Genomic DNA, 18511 nt, shown 5'->3' with positions numbered 1-18511 from the left:
AGGTTGCGTCTCATTGAAATTTGATCGTGCACGTACTGACCCGTGCTTTATTTTATTAATTTACATCGAAGCTTTCCATTATCCGTTTATAATAAATAATCCTAATGAGTAGCTCGTAATCGTACCGCGTTGATATCGCGGTAGCAGTTGTCAACCGGATTTTGAATAACGCCAGCTACATGTTATTTCGACACCTGCTTTACCGTACAACCAGATTTGGGAACTGATGCATATTTGTATTAATTAATCGATCCAGTGCAGATCCATTGATCGCTGTCTCCGAAAGCAATGCAAGAAAATCTCGTATGACAATTTCAAGTTAATAGAAAATTGAATACGAGATAATTTCTACTTAATCTCTTCAATAAAATTGCAGGATAAAACGCTTCAAATGAACGTTCTAAATTGAAAGAAAATTAAATGCAGGTCGAGATAATATTTACGAATTTGATATGATATTAATAATTTTATATATAATATAAAATATATACACATATATAAATAAAAATCTTATACTATATTTGATTTTCTTCTTATATGTATATTATTATATTATATATATAATATTTTATATATATAATATAAAATATACATATACATATATATCACATCAAATTCGTAAATATTATCTCGACCTGCATTCAATTTTCTTTCAATTTAGAACGTTCATTTGAAACGTTTTATTCTGCAATTTTATATATATATATATATATAATATAATAATATACATATAAGAAGAAAATCAAATGTAGTATAAGATGATTTCTTCGTAATTTAAACCTTAACAAAATATGATGATAGAACATAGAAAAACAAAAACCTTAAATCACAAGAAAATCAGTCGAATGTACATATTTTCAACCTGAATAAAATAAAAGGATAGAATCTTGAAAATACAAGTTTTAAAATAGAACAAAATTGAAAAGTGTCAAGATGATTTTTACCGAACTTCAACTGCGATCACACACACACACACAAATTCGACACATATAACATACCTTCGAATTAACAGACACTGTAATACAATTCAAGATGATCGTTCATCTTCAGACTCAATAAACCTACCACTAAAACAAATAAACCTTCCCCGCTTCCAATATCTCGCTCTATAAATAAACATCGCCAGAGACAGTGCACCCAAATAATAAGAGTACAATGGCCCAGACAGAGAGCAAACAATAACCTCGTTAATCCTCTCTAAAAAAGAATCCTCGTAGAAACGAATGGGTGCCCCGTAGATCAACCTTGAACGTGTCAGTTCCAAGGCAAACAGCCTTGAACTCGCGGAATGGAGTGCAAACAGCAAACGTAGCTGTGTAACGTAGCGCTCGTTAAAGACAAGACAAACCAGTCGCCGGCTCGTATGACACGTAACACCGACGTCTGCACACGCGTGAATACCGCACGTGTAATACCGAATCCCATTCCGGCGGACCTGGATTGTCTTTGAGGTCGGCTAAGCTCGTTGAAAACGAAGGTAAGCTATTCTACCGGATATAGTTTAGAGAAAGTTCTGCGATCCCCGGGACTCCTGATGATTACCAGAGATTGGGAAGTTCGCGAGGATAATGGGCTCGCTGGGATTGTAAGGACATTTCGGCGTTCCAAGATTGGTCGGAGGACACGCGAGTTTGAGCACACAGCGTCGAGATTTGCTGGTGGCTGCTGAAAATCCCGAGGACTCGAGAGGTATGGAATTTGCTTGGCGGATCCTTCGAAATTGTCAGAAACGCCTCGATTCATTTATTTAGCTTGATGTCCTGGCAGCGTAAGATTAATCTAAAATGATTAAAATTTGTTGGCTAGATGTAAACAATGAGTTTCGATTTCATTCTTTCGAGGTTGCGAGGTCGGTACAGCGTGGGAAACATTCAATCGATGTGTTTGGAATAACAGGATTTGAATAAAAATGATTGAGAATGATTTTTCTCGGAGCTATTTGTGCATCAAATAATATAATTTCTTGCCTTCTTGCATAGTTTTTGTATTCATGCTTTAAAAATATGTTAACTAATTGAAACTAGTTTTGCTGGTGGCTGCTGAAAATCCTGAGAACTCGAGAACTATGGAATTTGCTTGGCGGATCCTTCGAAATTGTCAGAAACGCCTCGATTCATTTATTTAGCTTGATGTCCTGGCAGCGTAAGATTAATCTATAATGATTAAAATTTGTTGGCTTGAAGTAAACAATGAGTTTCGATTTCATTCTTTCGAGGTTGCGAGGTGGGTACAGCGTGGGAAACATTCAATCGATGTGTTTGGAATAACAAGATTTGAATAAAAATGATTGAGAATGATTTTTCTTGGAGCTATTTTTGTGCATCAAATAATATAATTTCTCGGCTTCTTGCATAGTTTTTGTATTCATGCTTTAAAAATATGTTAACTAATTGAAACTAGTTTTGCTGGTGGCTGCTGAAAATCCTGTGAATTCGAGAACTATGGAATTTGCTTGGCGGATCCTTCGAAATTGTCAGAAACGCCTCGATTCATTTATTTAGCTTGATGTCCTGGCAGCGTAAGATTAATCTAAAATGATTAAAATTTGTTGGCTTGAAGTAAACAATGAGTTTCGATTTCATTCTTTCGAGGTTGCGAGGTCGGTACAGCGTGGGAAACATTCAATCGATGTGTTTGGAATAACAAGATTTGAATAAAAATGATGGGGAATGATTTTTCTCGGAGCTATTTGTGCATCAAATAATATAATTTCTTGCCTTCTTGCATAGTTTTTGTATTCATGCTTTAAAAGTATGTTAACTAATTGAAACTAATTTTACTACTTTTTTTGAAAAAAAAAGAAAAATGCATAAAATTCATGGATCGTTTACGGCTTGATTGGATATAAATAATTTATCGGACATGAGCTGCAGGAATGACGATAATAGAAAGAGACTATAAAAGAGTAATAGTACAGAATCTGTGAATAATTCATCGGTGAATACAATTATTTCAGTGACATAGATAGGTGAAAAATAATGATCGGTGTGACGACTATGAATAGATCAATTTCAAATAAAGTCTTACGTAAAGAAAAATGCAGTCGCACGATATTTCGTAATTTCGTAGTATTATTTATATCTGTAACTTTTGAAGATGTAAATTTATACGGTGAGCAACACGGATTACGTATACGATATATAAAAATACGATTCGCGTGGTAAAATGTGTCCACAGGATCTACGGAAATATTGAAAAAGTTCAAATATTACGATGCCTCGGTTTGAAAACACGTGCATAAATCCTTATAAAACGGTCTTCATATTCGTCTGAATTTTGTTGGCTGATTCTGTAGAATTTAATCTAAAAGATTTGAAATGTTCTCAATTTATGGCACGGTGTTACAGCTGGCAGAGCGAAATAGTTTATTCGTTGTAAAACATATTTCTATGGGTTCTGGCTATAATTCACAGTACAAGTAAACCTCGTCAAATCGAAAATGATGAATTTGAATCACCGTAGCGGTAAATTACCTTTCCCGTAATTAGTTCAAATAGCCGGTCTATGTTCAGCGCATAATGCACATTGGCATTTAATCGTTTCATGTAACCCGAAGTTCACTCTACTATGCTACAATTACCGCTACTTAGCCGAAAGGTACGCTAAACCACAGCCTCTTCACGCTTGATCATGCGTGTAAGCCTTACGCCGTAAGGTCAAGTCGAATATATTGGTTACGACAATGGCGACAGCGGTCTATTGTTCCATGGTTAATGTCCGTAGGTGATCAAGTCATTCGAAACTGTATTAGATACTTCAAGACGAACCGTCGTAGATTTTAACCCGAGAAAGATAACCTACGTCGCAGAGGCGCCTGCGAAGACTGTTGATTTTTGTTAATTTTTCATAGAGGTCTAGTGATTTAAGTTTAAAATTACTTAAAATATCAAAAAATATAATATAAATGCATTTTATTTTTACAATAATGCCAAACCTTTAAATTGACTAGATTAACTTAAATAAATATCCATTGTTAGTATAAAATTGACGCCTTAGAAAAGCATGCGCCTCTGAAGCGTATGGTTATCTTTTACGTACGTTGTCATATGGTTATCTTTCTAGGGTTAAACATACTTGTTCCCGCAAACAGACTACGATCTGTTCATACAGAGAGATCCTTTCAAACTCGTCACAAACTTTCTTCAACTAGTTCAAGGGTCAGGAGTTAAGTACAATGAAAGAATTTAACATTAAATTAATTTCGAGACAACAGTAGTCCTAAATTATTTTTGCTGCCTCTGCTGATTTATAAGTTCGTTCACTTATTTCTGGCGAAAACAATTTACTAATGCCAAAACTTCAGAATTTGTAATGAAAATGACTAAGTGAAATGCTACACAACGAGGACATCAGAAGGATTTTAGAGTTTTATTACATTCTCTGCAACTTATCGAAATTATCGGAAGAAGAGATACATCTTTATTTCACTTTTGTTCCTTGCAATTGATTCGGACAATTTTTAATTCTGCATAAAAATATAATACATTTAGTAAAATTAAAGATTTAATAGATTCGATAAAAATAAAGGTTCTTTAGATTTAATAAAATTAAAGATTTAATAGATTCGATAAAAATAAAGGTTCTTTAGATTTAATAAAATTAAAGATTTAATAGATTCGATAAAAATAAAGGTTCTTTAGATTTAATAAAATTAAAGATTCAATGGATTTAATAAAATTAAAGGTTCAACGGATTTAATAACATTAAAGATTCAATGGATTTAATAAAATTAATGGTTCAACGGATTTAACAAGAATAAAGATTTAATGGGTTTAATAAAAATAAAGATTCAATGGATTTAATAGTAACAAAGACGTAATAAAAGTCCATTAATAACGCAAGAAATGCCATCAATCAGAGTGGCCTTGCACAGTAGTTGTTCAAGTTTCTTAAAGTTCTCAAGCTGCATCAATTTCCTTCAATTGCGAAAGTCGGCCTGTGTGTGATTACCAATTTACAGCTCGCGAGAGTCCACAAAAAGACACCGAAGGTTGGAATAAAACTCCGGGATTCCAGAAACACTGTCACTTTATATTTGTCTCTAGATCCTCCGGATCCCTGGAAACGCGTGTTTGTAAGACCGTTCGCGCGGTTTTAGGTAGCGGAAACTTTCGTAATATTTTCCGGCCGACACTTCGCGAGCAGATTGCCGACGAGAATCTATCTCGCGCAGTTCGAGGAGCATTTTAAAACTAATTTCCGATGGACAGCATGAATGAAACATGGCTCTTAATTTCCGGGGCGGCTTGTCGCGCTGGAATTTACATCGAGCCGGTGCGCCGAGGCTCGTCGAACACGGCCGGCGAACTTTCGGCAAGAAATATCCCGCCATGACAAAGCAGAAACTGAAAATTGGATAATACCGGGAACGCGAAGGCGGAACACGCCGAGCAACTTGGTAAACATACGACGCGTAATATCGAACGATCCATCATGCCGGGCCGTTTATACCAACGATAGAATAATCACGCGCAGCTGTACCGCAAGCAAGACGTCATCGAGGGACCCGTTAAATCATCGGGGAACCGATCAAAACTCTAACGACGCGATCGTTTCCTCGTTATTGCGCCGACCCCGCGACTATTAAATCATTATTGTTTCTCGGTTTACGATCACGATTAAAATTTTACCGTCCGGATTATAACCGACCGATTATCTCTTGATTAAGAAGTATGATCATTGCTTCGTGCAGCTGCAAATTCCTTGATAATTTATGTCGTGGGAGGGCACTCGAGCGAAAATCAAGCAGCAGTAAATTTCCAGATAACATTTCGAAGATTTGCGTTTCGATAGCATATTTTAGATGATACGAGAGCTTTCTTTTTCATGAAAAAGGATCGAATTGAAAAATCCGTGGCCAATTCGCTTTAATATCGTGTAAGCAAACTGGAGTAAAAATATGCACGAGTTATTTCAATTTTAGTGATAGTTATTCGCCATCTATGTGCCTATCAAGAGTTGGACAAAATTCTATTCTTTACTCGAATATGTTATTCGGATAAATTTTTATGTAGATCAATTTTTACTAGCATTGATCACTATATTCAACTGTTCCATGTTTACGTTCTCTGCGTGTTTCTGGAAAAATGTCGAGATATCAAAATATCTATACTAATATAATTTGTTTTATTATATTTATTTTATTTTATTTTTTTCAATATACATTAGTACAACATTTGGTGAAAATAAGATGTAAAATAATATATAAAACAATAACATTATAAAACTGTAAAACCAAATTATTAATAGCAAAATAAACCTTTAAATGCCTTTTCCTTCAAACTTCATTATTTAGACATATCTCAGTATCGAATTAGAGCAGCGCTTTGTTATGTCAACCTATCATAAATTGCTTTCTCAAAATGAAACATCGTCTCGTGTTTTATAAAATCAGCTACTCCAAAAGAAATTCACTGAGCAGTTACGTGACGCCGATAATTATACCACGATCACAATTAACCGTAACGAGGAAGAATATCCCGTGTCGGCCGAGACGTTCGCAGCGGTGGAACGTGTTCCTCGTAATTGACAGCCTCTGTCTTGAAAAAAAAGAGAGCAAGCCGACCCAGTAATCCCTCGGAAACGATACCCTGAAGTTTCCCTAATTAAACGTCCGCGCAATGTCCGCTTATTTTAGGTGGCGGCAATGAGTTCCATTGAACCAGCCAATCAATTATTTAATTCGATTAAAGCGTGCGATTGAAACTCCATCGAAACTGAGTCCCGTCTGCGAGCCCGAGCCTCCTCCGGCGCGATTAAACATTTTTAATTGGAGTATTTTCGCCCGAGCCTGTGTTATCGTTTCGACAAACTTTTGCTGCTGCGCAAAGTTCTCGATCTCGCCTAGGAAATTACCGGAATAACGAATCGATATTGCTTTCATGCGAAACAAGATTTCGCGCGGAACTTGGGGTCATTTAATGGCATCGAGCCTCACCGGATGTTGGACGATTAATGCAACAACTGACTGGCACGATGCAATATAAAATACGTAACCTTCTAGAAAAGAATTATCTAGTCGTAGAATAATCGTCGATAGACCGCAGATCTTCCTGCGAAACAAACATTTAACGAAACAATCGTAAGAACCAGAAATCGAATAAAAATGTGTTGATTCATTCAATCGTTTTTATGCGATGGAAATAGTGCAAGAATATTATTATTCAATTCTTCTTATGTGTCATCAGAATATTATATTTCACCTACTCAGTTTCGACGTGAATGCATAAAATCCGCAGAGTCTAGTAACCGCACTAAAATTATCGAGGACAGAAATAAATGTCTACGAAGCTCCTGGAACTTTTTATTTTGTTATCACACTGCTTTTTATTTTGTAAACCGTGTCGTAAAAGCCAATATCAACTTACGTAACTTACACAACAGTTTACCGTAATAAACAGCTGAAAGATGATTATGTTACGTAGTGAGAGTTTCATAAATGCATTTACGATATAGAATACCTAACAAAAACGCGCAAAATCGTGCTTCAAGAAAGAAAATTCAATGATTATAAGCTCAATATAATAAGCTCAAGAGTAAGAAGAACACAATTCAATGATTTCATCCAACAGAGCATGCATTGATTTGCCTGAAACGACCGACTACCCTAAGTTTTCCCGAACTACGGAAACAGACGAGCATCGATCGGTCGTTTAACGCACGATGCACTGCAAAAGCTCGCCTAAACGTGCGCGTCAGCCCGCTCGGAACGTGACATTCGAGCGTGGACACACACTTTTTCGGTTCTCCCATTCCTTTCTACGTTCGCCATCAAATTTCCACGCTAACTTATATTACGCTCCTGAAGCTCGCGTTTAACGAGGCAGTTCCGAGTTCGGGTAAAAATTTACGCGCGGGAACATAGGTGCCAGCGGACGGTGTACCGCAAACTAAAAAACTACGCATCGCCGCAATGTGGTTGCGAGCCAAAGGAGAACGGTCAATTGTAATCTACTCGGCGGACCAAGGGGCGCCGCATTAATTTTTCTCGCGTCATCAAGCTTTCACGCGGGTCGGCCGACCGCCGGAAAACTTTCGGAACGAATGGCCGATCGACGGGGAACTTGTTAAAAGTTCAACTAACCGGGCCACTCCGCGAACGACCGGTCGCGATAACGTTGATCCCGTTAATAAATGATAGTGTCCCGCCGGAAGAAGCTTCCGCGTTAGCAGCTCGTCGCGAGGAAGTAACTTCCGCCTCGTGAAAACTTCAAATGACACGGACTAATTTCCGCCGTGTTTCGTCGCCGATGATCGGCGCCGAGAAATCGTTCATCTTCGAACTCCTGGTAGCTTCGAGCAAAAAGAATGTCAGCACCTACGGGGGGCGAAGAATGCAGGGACTTCGCACTTTGGAACGAGGACAGGTAGATGGTCGTAAGATTTTTTTAATACGGAGTTATAGGAGCGCGAAGTTTGACGATTTTTCAGTCGTAACTAACTTATTCTTAGTGGTACTTCGCCAGCACTTTGGGTTCGATGTTTATGATTTAGGGACTGCGGATCTTTGTATAAAATAAAGATTGTTCAAGTTGTTTCTAAAGTGCGTAAGTTCGATGAAGATGTCTTTCTTCTTTTAATAATTATAATGAAACGAAAGTGACCTAACAATATCCTCGAATTCTTTTTATACTTCTAGAAATATAATTGATCCAATTTTATAATTGATCTAGTCATTTTTGTCATAAACGCGTAAAATTTGCAGTCCAGTGGTCTGTGACTGACACAATTTTTTTATCGAACTTGAAACATATTTTTTATAACGATCTTTTCAGAATAACTTTGTTGGAGTTTACGAGGTTTAGAGGTGTAAAATGCAAGGCAGAAACAATTACTGTAATAGAGTTTATATTTGGCTTTATCGCACTGTAATTAATTGTCCCGATTTCGTGTGTCTTTTGTGAACACTGCTGCGGCAGTCGATGTGTTCATTTTGCGAAAGGGTTCCTAATAAAAATTGTGTTTCTTCGTTAATTGTCTAGCTAATGTGCAGCTAATTTGTCTGAAGAATAGCAGAAACGATCTCGAACAGAGAAATCCGACACGCTGACCGACTAAATCTACAACCACCGGTCAAATGACCGGTTTCACATTTTCATTAATTCATAACTATTGTAGCGATGAAGCTGCTTCCATTAAAAATTGTTGAATATATTTCTGTCTTCAGGCACTATTATAAAATTCGTGAAAAATCATATCTCTTAGAGCAAGCTTCTTACGAGAGAATTTTTGTTAGTCGCTTTTAGACCTCGGTAGGATTATTGTCGCGTTGCAGTGTCCAGTTAGTTTTTCGTTAATTGTCCAGATAATATGCAGCTAATTTGTCTGAAGAATAGCAGAAACGATCTCGAACAGAGAAATCCGACACGCTGATCGACTAAATCTACAACCACCGGTTAAATTACCGGCTTCACATTTTCATTAATTCATAACTATTGTAGCGATGAAGCAGCTTCCATTAAAAATTGTTGAATATATTTCTGTCTCCAGGCACTATTATAAAATTTGTGAAAAATCATATCTCTTAGAGCAAGCTTCTTATGAGAGAATTTTTGTTAGTCGCTTTTAGACCGCGATAGGTTTAGTGTCGCGCTGCAGTGTTTTTTAGTCGAAAGGCTTGATTTTTATCTTGGCGTGGGCCGACGTCGGGCAATATCCTGCCGCAAGGTCTCACGGGACAAGGTAGGAGAAACCTCCGGTGGATCCAATAATGAGAATCTTAGACTCGTTAAAAAGGACGATCAGACGTCGCGCCGCGGAGCACAATATCCTGGTTATGAAGCCACGTATCCGGCACTTGTTAATCCAAACACAATTTCCGGGACCAGGCGGTTCGGCAGAAAGTAGTAGAACCTAATAATTTCGAAGCCGACGGGGGATAGGAGCGAGCAGCGCGAACCATTTCCGGATTAATACGAGATGATGCGAGGCTCGAGTCGGATTCGTGAAAGGAAATGCAGGTCAACCGTGATCGCGCGGAACAGAATCTGCACACAGGCACACACGCGATTCCGACATTCTGAAACGCAATACCAAGCCGACCGGGCCGGGACGGGCTCGGGCCTCTCGAAACACAATGCGCGAGACCGGTCCTCAGATTGGTTGGTTCAATGTGTTCCAGCGATTCCGTGTTTGCCGGGAATATTATACAGGCAGATTAAACGGAACAGAGACGCGTGTATACTGTGCGCCTGAAACACGATGTCTATGACAGAAGGAACGGTGGTTAACCCACGTGTAGTTTTGACAATGACTATCTGATAATGAGACTGGCTACTTCGATAACTAGCTGAAATATAATTAAGCAACTAACGCCAGCTGAAATGCGCGTGTCCGCCGCATACTCATTGTCGGTCGAAATTCTAAAGCGATAAGGCGATTGATCCGACAGCTATTGCGTGCGAGGATCCAAACAGGAATCTATTTTACTTTGAACAATTTTAGTAAATTGATAGTCAGTCGCTGTTCCGACATTCCATTAAGCTTCCTATTGTTTCAAATTACATCCATATATTTTTGTCAGAGATGCACAAAGTGCACTAGTCTATGTATAAGCTTAATCGCGCGAAATTGCACATTGCATGTGCAAAATTGACGAGTGTTTGTAGAAAACGCTGCTATTAACGTTATCGAAGCTATTAACAAAGCTTGATTTATTTTTATCTTTACATATATATAAATATAATAATATATGATTTCTTACAATAGTAATATCTGAATTTATGGAATAAGAGAATTGTTTTCAGAAAGAAGCTACATTTTGTGCTACATTTTAGGAAGAATTAAGAATTATTCTAATCAGCATATAGAATATTTTAAGAAGGAGAAACAAAATTTTTCAATTTCGGCACTTACGTTGTTTTCTACAAACACTCCTTAATTGTTATACGATTTTCTTCGTTTGTGAAACATTTATCATGGCGTTCCTAAATAGAAATTTAATCATTTAATCATGACTAAACGACTTGAATTTTTTTTAGATGATAGAGAGACTAGTCTACTAGACGATGACTGAAAAGCTTTTCTTTAATTTTGCTATTACTTGGAATGACAAAAAAATAAAAATCTCTCGGATAGAAGAGTTAAAACACGAGGGTTTTAAGTTTTTTCTTTTCATTCCAAGTAATGGCAAAATTAAAAAGAAGCTTTTTTAGTCATCGTCTAGTAGACGATGTCCCTCTATCATCTAAAAGAAAATTCGAGTTATTTAGTTCAGTTTTGAAAAAACTTGCATTTTAAAAGCTGTACGAACACTTTTGTGGGCCACTGTAGATAATAGAAATCAATACCTGATTTTGAAGTCTGCTTTGCTAGGTTCTAATCAGAGTACACCAAGCTTTCTCGGTGTCGACGAGAGATAAGAAGGTCACTTTAATAAATCTTGTCTTTTTTATTCGCAGCTAGACGAGAAAATCGTTCTTCGAATTTGCACAACTCTCGCAAGCCGTCGGCGTATCAGCCGTCGTGTTCGGTATAAATCCGTTTGCTTCAGAACGGAATGGAAAAAACAAAGAATAGAAAGCAGCAACATCGTCGAACCGGAAACAAAACGAAACCGGACGCGGTGAGCCTATTTGGCTGTGCGGTTCGCTAGCGGATGAATTCGACCGCGAAAAAGAAAGCGGAGATGTTAAAACGATTTTTAATTATTTTCGCGGTGTCCGGTTTTCGCCGGACACTTTATGCGAAGTTCTGGCCAGAGCATTTGGAACGATGCCTTCATATTTGTTCAACTTTTAATTGCTGTTTCATTCTGCTACACGGGACAATCCAGCTCCGGCTGCTAATTATGCTTCCTGTTTTCTCGCCGTGTCTCGTTTTCTCTCCTCCACCATCGGCCTCCCACTTTCTTCCGCCATAACAATCTCGCGACGTTATGATCTACGGAAGTTTTCATTACTCCCGCCATAGGAATTGATGATTTACTTTTTGCTGTCTCTTCGAACCTCTTGCTTTCCGTCGGCGCGCTTTCATTCCCTTGGAAGCATCCGCGTTTCCGTTTTAATTAATAATCTGGACGCTCGCATTAGTTATTCGTCACGTTAGTTGCATTTTGGTGCTTTTTAAGAACGTTACTTTTCGTGTTCCATTCCATCGGAACAATCTTTACGAATCGAACGATTATCGTAAGAAATTTTCAATTAGAATGGTAACTGAGTTTCTGATTAAAATTTTTATTCCAACTTTTAGCGCTGTTTTGCGTTTATTTTTCGTATAAAGATGTTCGGGCTGGATTTTATCTGCGGAATTCGAGAGAAGACGTTAAGCCGGTGAGTTTTGCGTTTGAATTATCCAAAAGGTGTGATTTCCAAACGACTCGCAGATTAATCGAACAAATTTCTTGCAGTAGACAGATTTTGGATAGAAAAAGGATACGCAAAATCTTTCGCCGCGGCTATCAATTTGTTTCGATGACGATCGTCGTGGACGCGTTATTTTCACAATGCTCGAATCGCTGATCCAGCAACCGTGAAAATCTCACAGAGCGGGGCCGATTTATTGAACGGAACGGAAATAGCGAAGTTAAGATTTATAGAAGTGATTACACTCTCGTTCAACCCTTTCACAGCTCACGGATCCTCCAACGTATCGGCACAACTTTGACGTCTAAAATTGGATCAAATATTTCATTTGATACCGTCAATCCCAGCCTGTAGGCCGAAGTTTAAGAATCAACTCGGCGCATTAATAATAATGCCGTCTAATGTAATGCTATTAATTGAATCGTTACTGTTATCGCCCGTCTTCATTATTCACGATTACGTGTAGTTATTACAGTAGGATCTAATGGCAGCCGGATAATAAAGAGGACACGTAAAAGGCAGCGCGCAATATGCTGTTATATTGCCCGGCTTCGAGAGCGCTTATAAACCAGGCTCTAAAACTAAAAGCCCCGGGAGTAGACGTTAAAACAAACCATTGAAAAGGAGTACGACTGAATAGAATATTAAGTGAAATGGCGCGGAATATATAGGTTTAGTGCTGGCGAGTTTCGAAGACGGCTGTGTGTAACCAGTGTACATGTATTGTTTGCGAGAGAGCTGTATTAATTTGTTAAATTATTGCTCATTCGTTCGTTTAATTTGCACGAAGCTAAGCACGTGTTCCTGCTGGATTCAAACGAAGAAGAAGATTACGCGTATGTATAATATTATATAAATTGTATAAATTTTACTTAATCACTTAATGATTACTTAATACTTAATTATATTATATAAATTATGTATCATATTATACATTAATATATTTATGCGTATAATACACGTAATTCGTAATATTATAAAATATAATATTACACATTAATATATTATTACGTAATATAATATTATTATAATGCAATATACGTAATTCGTAATATTATAAAATATAATATTATACATTAATATATTATTACGTAATATAATATTATTATAATGCAATATACGTAATTCGTAATATTATAAAATATAATATTATACATTAATATATTATTACGTAATATACGTAACTTTTAATGTTATAAAGTATAATATTACTAATGTATTATTAATGTATTACAATAACATAAAATATATACAATTACATGTAAATATATAATTATAATGGATTTTTAACGTTGCAATCGAAGCCCATTTTCATCGTTGAATTTCAGAAGAATGTAAAACAAAAGGAGAATCGAAAGCGAACGATTACTAAAGAAAGGTAAACTAGTTAAATGCATGCTAGATAAATAAATGATTAGGATAGCAAGGATTTGATACACGTGTTTCTGAACAGAAGTTTTGAACCAACGAGGATGAAATTCCATATATACATATGTATGTAGCAAACCGACATAGGATCAGCATGGAATTCCAGATGGCGTAGCGCCACTAATTACGAATATACCCGGAAGCATGATAGAGGGCTAATCCCCTAATTATTCGAGACGGTGTAATCGTGTAACGCGAAAACAAAAACAAGCTCATAAAGACGACCTTCCGGAGCATGAACGTTTATTTTCAGCCGTCGGCGTAACGATTGCGTACACATTCTTAGAAATCAATTAATACGCTATAATTGGCTCGTCGAGACGGAGCGGAATCAATGAACCGCGTTACGTTAATGAGACGCGGCGGCGATGGTGTTTGAACGGTGTCGCGAAAGTCAAAGAACCCTTAACACGTTCCGTGCCAAGCCATTTTTGCCTAACTTGTCGTTCAGGCCATTTGATGTTTTGACTAAAGATTGATACATTATCACATAATATTTCATTATATCATCAGTAGATAAGTAGTGATTGCCCGAATCAACCGTTTTTATGCAGCTCTTGCTTTAAAAAAGTCAAACATTGTAATTAATAGTTATTGTGTATATAACGATTAAACAAATTTATGTGCTTTGTTCTATACAGCATTTTTTACAATGCCTCTCATCCTTTTGGTGGAAATATATTTTATACAATCAAATTTGTCACAAAATGTATGTCTTCAGCGCTTTAAATAAATATGTCCGCGTGTACCATTTATGGTACACGTGGCCTGATGGTCAAGTTTAACGTGTACCATTTATGGTACACGTGGCACGGAACGTGTTAACTAAGCTTCACGAAGACATTTTGCTCCGCATTTTCGACTTATCTTTCCTAAAACGCTTCTAAATATTCCACGCACTTTTGTACTTATTTTCTTTGTTGTACGTCTACAAGTTAACGTGAAAGCAATTTCATCTTGCATAAGATTCAATTATCGTGGTCCCAGTATATCAGATAATTTTAGTGTTAAGATTAAAATAAAATGTTGCAGAAAACATTTGCTGTTCTATCTTGGACGATACTAGTGCAATCACTGTAATCAACCCTTTGCAGTCGGAGACATTTTAACTCGTAATTCAAGATAGTTTCTTCGATCTATAGTATTTCCATTTTATATAGCTTAACGCACTTTATACGTATGAAACTGCATTTTGCGACTCATGCAACAGTTACACTTTTAGCAGATTTTACATGTAAACCGATTTGATGATGTTAAAATTATTTTGTAATGCGATACAGTAGTTTTTAATGGCGCCGCAGAGTCGACATTCGAGTGCAAAGGCTTAAATCTAAACGCCGCGATCATTCGGTAATCCCACTGTTCAATTTCGTGGAAATAAAAGCAAAAGAATCATTTGTTTCGTCGACTTAAAGATTGCTTGCCGTAAAAATCAAATGAATAAAGTACTGTTGCTTCGTTTAAAACAGAAGAGTGGTGTAAGTCAATTCTTTGTTAGGAGATTTAATATTATTAAATCGCATGTAATTTAATAGTTCATTTAACTTTTCATTATTATTTCATGTTGAAGCTTGAAAGTGGCTTGCATAAAAGAATTGTATTTTACAGAACTTTCAATTGGTCCTTCGTTATTCGCGAATTAACTTTTCCGACTTGCGCCGTTTCTGCTTTCAACGGTTGAATTCTTATCATCGTTCGAGTTTTCTTAAATTTTACGCAAATATAATAGAGATCGTTACTCCAGCCATCTGAACGAGTTATTGTTCGAGATTCCAAGCGCATCGTTGCAGAGTTGAAAGACGCGGCAGGCTGTATTGTGAAATCCGGTGACAGTCCCCGGTTGGAAAATATTGAACCGGGGAAGAGAGAGAAGTCGCAGAACTCACCGAGCAGTCGTTGACGTAACAGAAATCACCGGAAGCGGAGGTTGGCACCCAAAGATGTTCCCCATTGACTGCACCTGGCCCCCAATCGGGCGTCGATCGAGGTTCACGGTGGCCGCCGCTCGAACCGCCCTCCTCTCTCCCTCTGTAACCGCAAGACACTCGATTACGGGGTGACACTTCGACATCGGGTTCCTGAGGGGGTTGAAATCGGGTCTCTGAGTGGGGAGATAGTTGCAGCTGACGTTAATTCCGCCGCAGGTATTCCACCAGACCCGCGAGCAACGCGCGTGTAGCCACTCCCGAGCCATTTCCCTCGAAAAGCTCGCCAAAACTCAACATTTTATGTTCGTCCGAAATATAAACTTCTTTTCAACGGTCTTGAATAGGTGTACAAGAGAAATGCAATTTCCTTCCCGGGTTAATAATACCGTAACAAATTCTACAGTCGGAGCTGAGCCATTTTCGGTCTCCGAAAAGGTAGCGAGAAATCTGTCGGCTTCGTTCGGAAATAAAATTGTAGCTTTGATAAAATGGTACGCAGAGAAGGTAGTTCTACTTAAAATTAGTGTGTGCGATTTTCACTGTTCCATGCAATTTCTGCTACGCGACGCGAGATCTTTTATTTAATGGATTGAAATTCAGGAGTGTTGCGTCGCGGTGAATCGATTTCTATATACTACCTGAATTTTGGAAAAATTATTACATTGAATGCGGGATTGAATCTCGCAGTGTTTGCAGAGCATTTTGTCATTCTTTTTTTATCGATCGCTGCAGCACAAATATTTAACGTTTAATTAGTAACCTTTTTTGAGGCAGAGCTAAATATTTAATCGCTGGGCAAATACATCTTGTATTTCGGGCGAAAATAAATGTGCAGTTGGACGTTGACGAAAATAACGTCACTGTAACGAGTATTCGAGGCGTTTGCAAGTGGCCGCATTTTTAAATTACCATTTGCAATCGGCATACGCAAAGACGCAAACTGAATATTCTACGAATAAAGCTTTTATTCACAGCAGTTGCGTGTCACGGGGATTTTAGAACGTGTTGGACAATGCCTTGATTAAATCGGCAGATATCTGAATTCTCTTTGTGCACGAGAATCGATGCGACATAAAAATTCAATTAAGTACAGTGGTTTTAATTAAGAATGGTAGGAGTTTAATAGAACGGCATTAGTATGCGGAACGCCCAGCGGGGGTCGTTCAAAATTGGATGCCAAGAATAAAGTGTTTTGTAAGGGTTTTCTCCAAGTCTTTTTTTAAGGGCAACAACTTCTCCTGTAATTGGATGAAGGAATTGGATCTGCGACGAAGAGGAGGAGTGGGGGTGGCTAGGGGAGAGTGCAGGAATGAATGGGACAACGTGGAAGCACGGGAAGCAGAAGGAGGACGCTGTAAAGCAAATAATCTGAAGTAGAATAAAGAAATAAGAAGAGCGATGCCGTGGGTGCACGTGCAAGCAGAAAATCAAGTGGCTTGTAAAAGTACGATAGTAGTTGTGCGATGAAACGTAAGATAATAAAAACATCAAGCGAATTTCAAAATGTTACGCCCATCGTTCCCACCCTAATGAACCTATTAACCCTTAAATACGTTCCCCAGGCTAACGGTTCACCCATTTTCGTTTTCTTGGAGTACCTGATTTCTTTTTATTGTTCTTCGCAACATGAAACATAAACTGCTGATTAAAAGTGCAACATTAAATAGACAAATGATATTATTAAAAAACTGACTTGGAAATAAAATGGTCCACGAGAATAATCCACGGTCCATGAAATCTAAAATAGAATAAATCATCCACCACTTTTGATATTGAGAATAATAGTTTTGCCCAGCTTCGATCAATTGTGAGTGTGCGGAATTTTTCAGTTTTATACGTCATTTTACAAAAATTAGAATGAAAGAAAAGCTCATTTCGTCGATCAAAAATTTATTGATCGTAAAAATAAGATTAAAATATCATTAGACTTTGTTAATTTATGCGTTTTCTTGCGTTTAAAAAATCTGCACACACCATAAACGCACAAAGATCCGCAGTCTAGTTACGAGAATAGTTGCACAAGCAGAGCAAGCTGTAAATTACAGTTACAGTTGTAAGGCTGGTATCAGTTATTGATGTATAGGGTGTCCAGAAAGTTTGGGACCAAAACTTGTACTACGTGTTACCGAGGTCGAATAGATGAGCACAAATTTCATACGAACTTATGCCCGAAAATGCTTTATTCAAAAGATACAAGCTTTTAAAGGTATTTATCATTTATTATAGCAGTTCTAAGAAATATTCGAAAGTTCCTCCTACTGCAAGACTGCAAACTTTTATACGAATTAGTGATCGTCGAACTTTCCATCTGTATCGAAAATAATAATACATGCATTTTGAGTACATTTCTAAAATTGATCTCCCGTTTCTATCGTATTTTTATAAACCAATGCCTGTATAAATTTTGAACGCTTATATCTTTATAGCATTGACGTCAGTAAAACGTAACAGAAGATTGGTCTCAACCTTTCTAGACTAATAAGAAAATTTAACACTAAAAAGTTCTCTCACAAATGGAACAAGATATTTTGCAAAAGCATTCGTGCGATTCGCAATAAAACAGACTGTGCCCTATCTATCATAGTAACTAATATTCTACCCGATTCGCACCAAGTTACGAAGACAGTACTGCCCTCCTTAGTTGAAACTGTCCTAACTACCATTTCTGATCACCCACAAAATGAAACCTCCCTTCAATTAAAAAAATTATCTTCAAATAAGCGAAAGCAAATAAATGGAGTCGCATTTGGAACTCTAGCCGCGAAGGGAACACGAAATGTATCCGTATATGTACATCGAATTATGCACTTCGAGGAGCAACGTTTCGCGATTCACTGCCCCGGCAAGAAAAGG

At 37.5% G+C, this 18511-nt stretch overlaps 1 protein-coding gene across 1 annotated transcript in view; it reads right to left on the bottom strand.

The window, feature by feature from the left end:
* Positions 1–18511, bottom strand: part of rdgA (retinal degeneration A) — a 96624-nt gene that overhangs the window by 51206 nt on the left and 26907 nt on the right. Inside the window, exon 2 of the mRNA XM_076524476.1 lies at positions 15617–15758. Coding sequence (XP_076380591.1) covers positions 15617–15758 — 142 coding nt within the window. The remainder of the gene's footprint in view (positions 1–15616; positions 15759–18511) is intronic.

This window comes from Megalopta genalis, chromosome 9, assembly GCF_051020955.1.
Source record: "Megalopta genalis isolate 19385.01 chromosome 9, iyMegGena1_principal, whole genome shotgun sequence".
Classification (NCBI taxonomy): domain Eukaryota; kingdom Metazoa; phylum Arthropoda; class Insecta; order Hymenoptera; family Halictidae; genus Megalopta; species Megalopta genalis.
The sequence above is the reverse complement of the archived record's forward strand: the minus strand, read 5'-3'. Positions and strand labels throughout refer to the sequence as shown.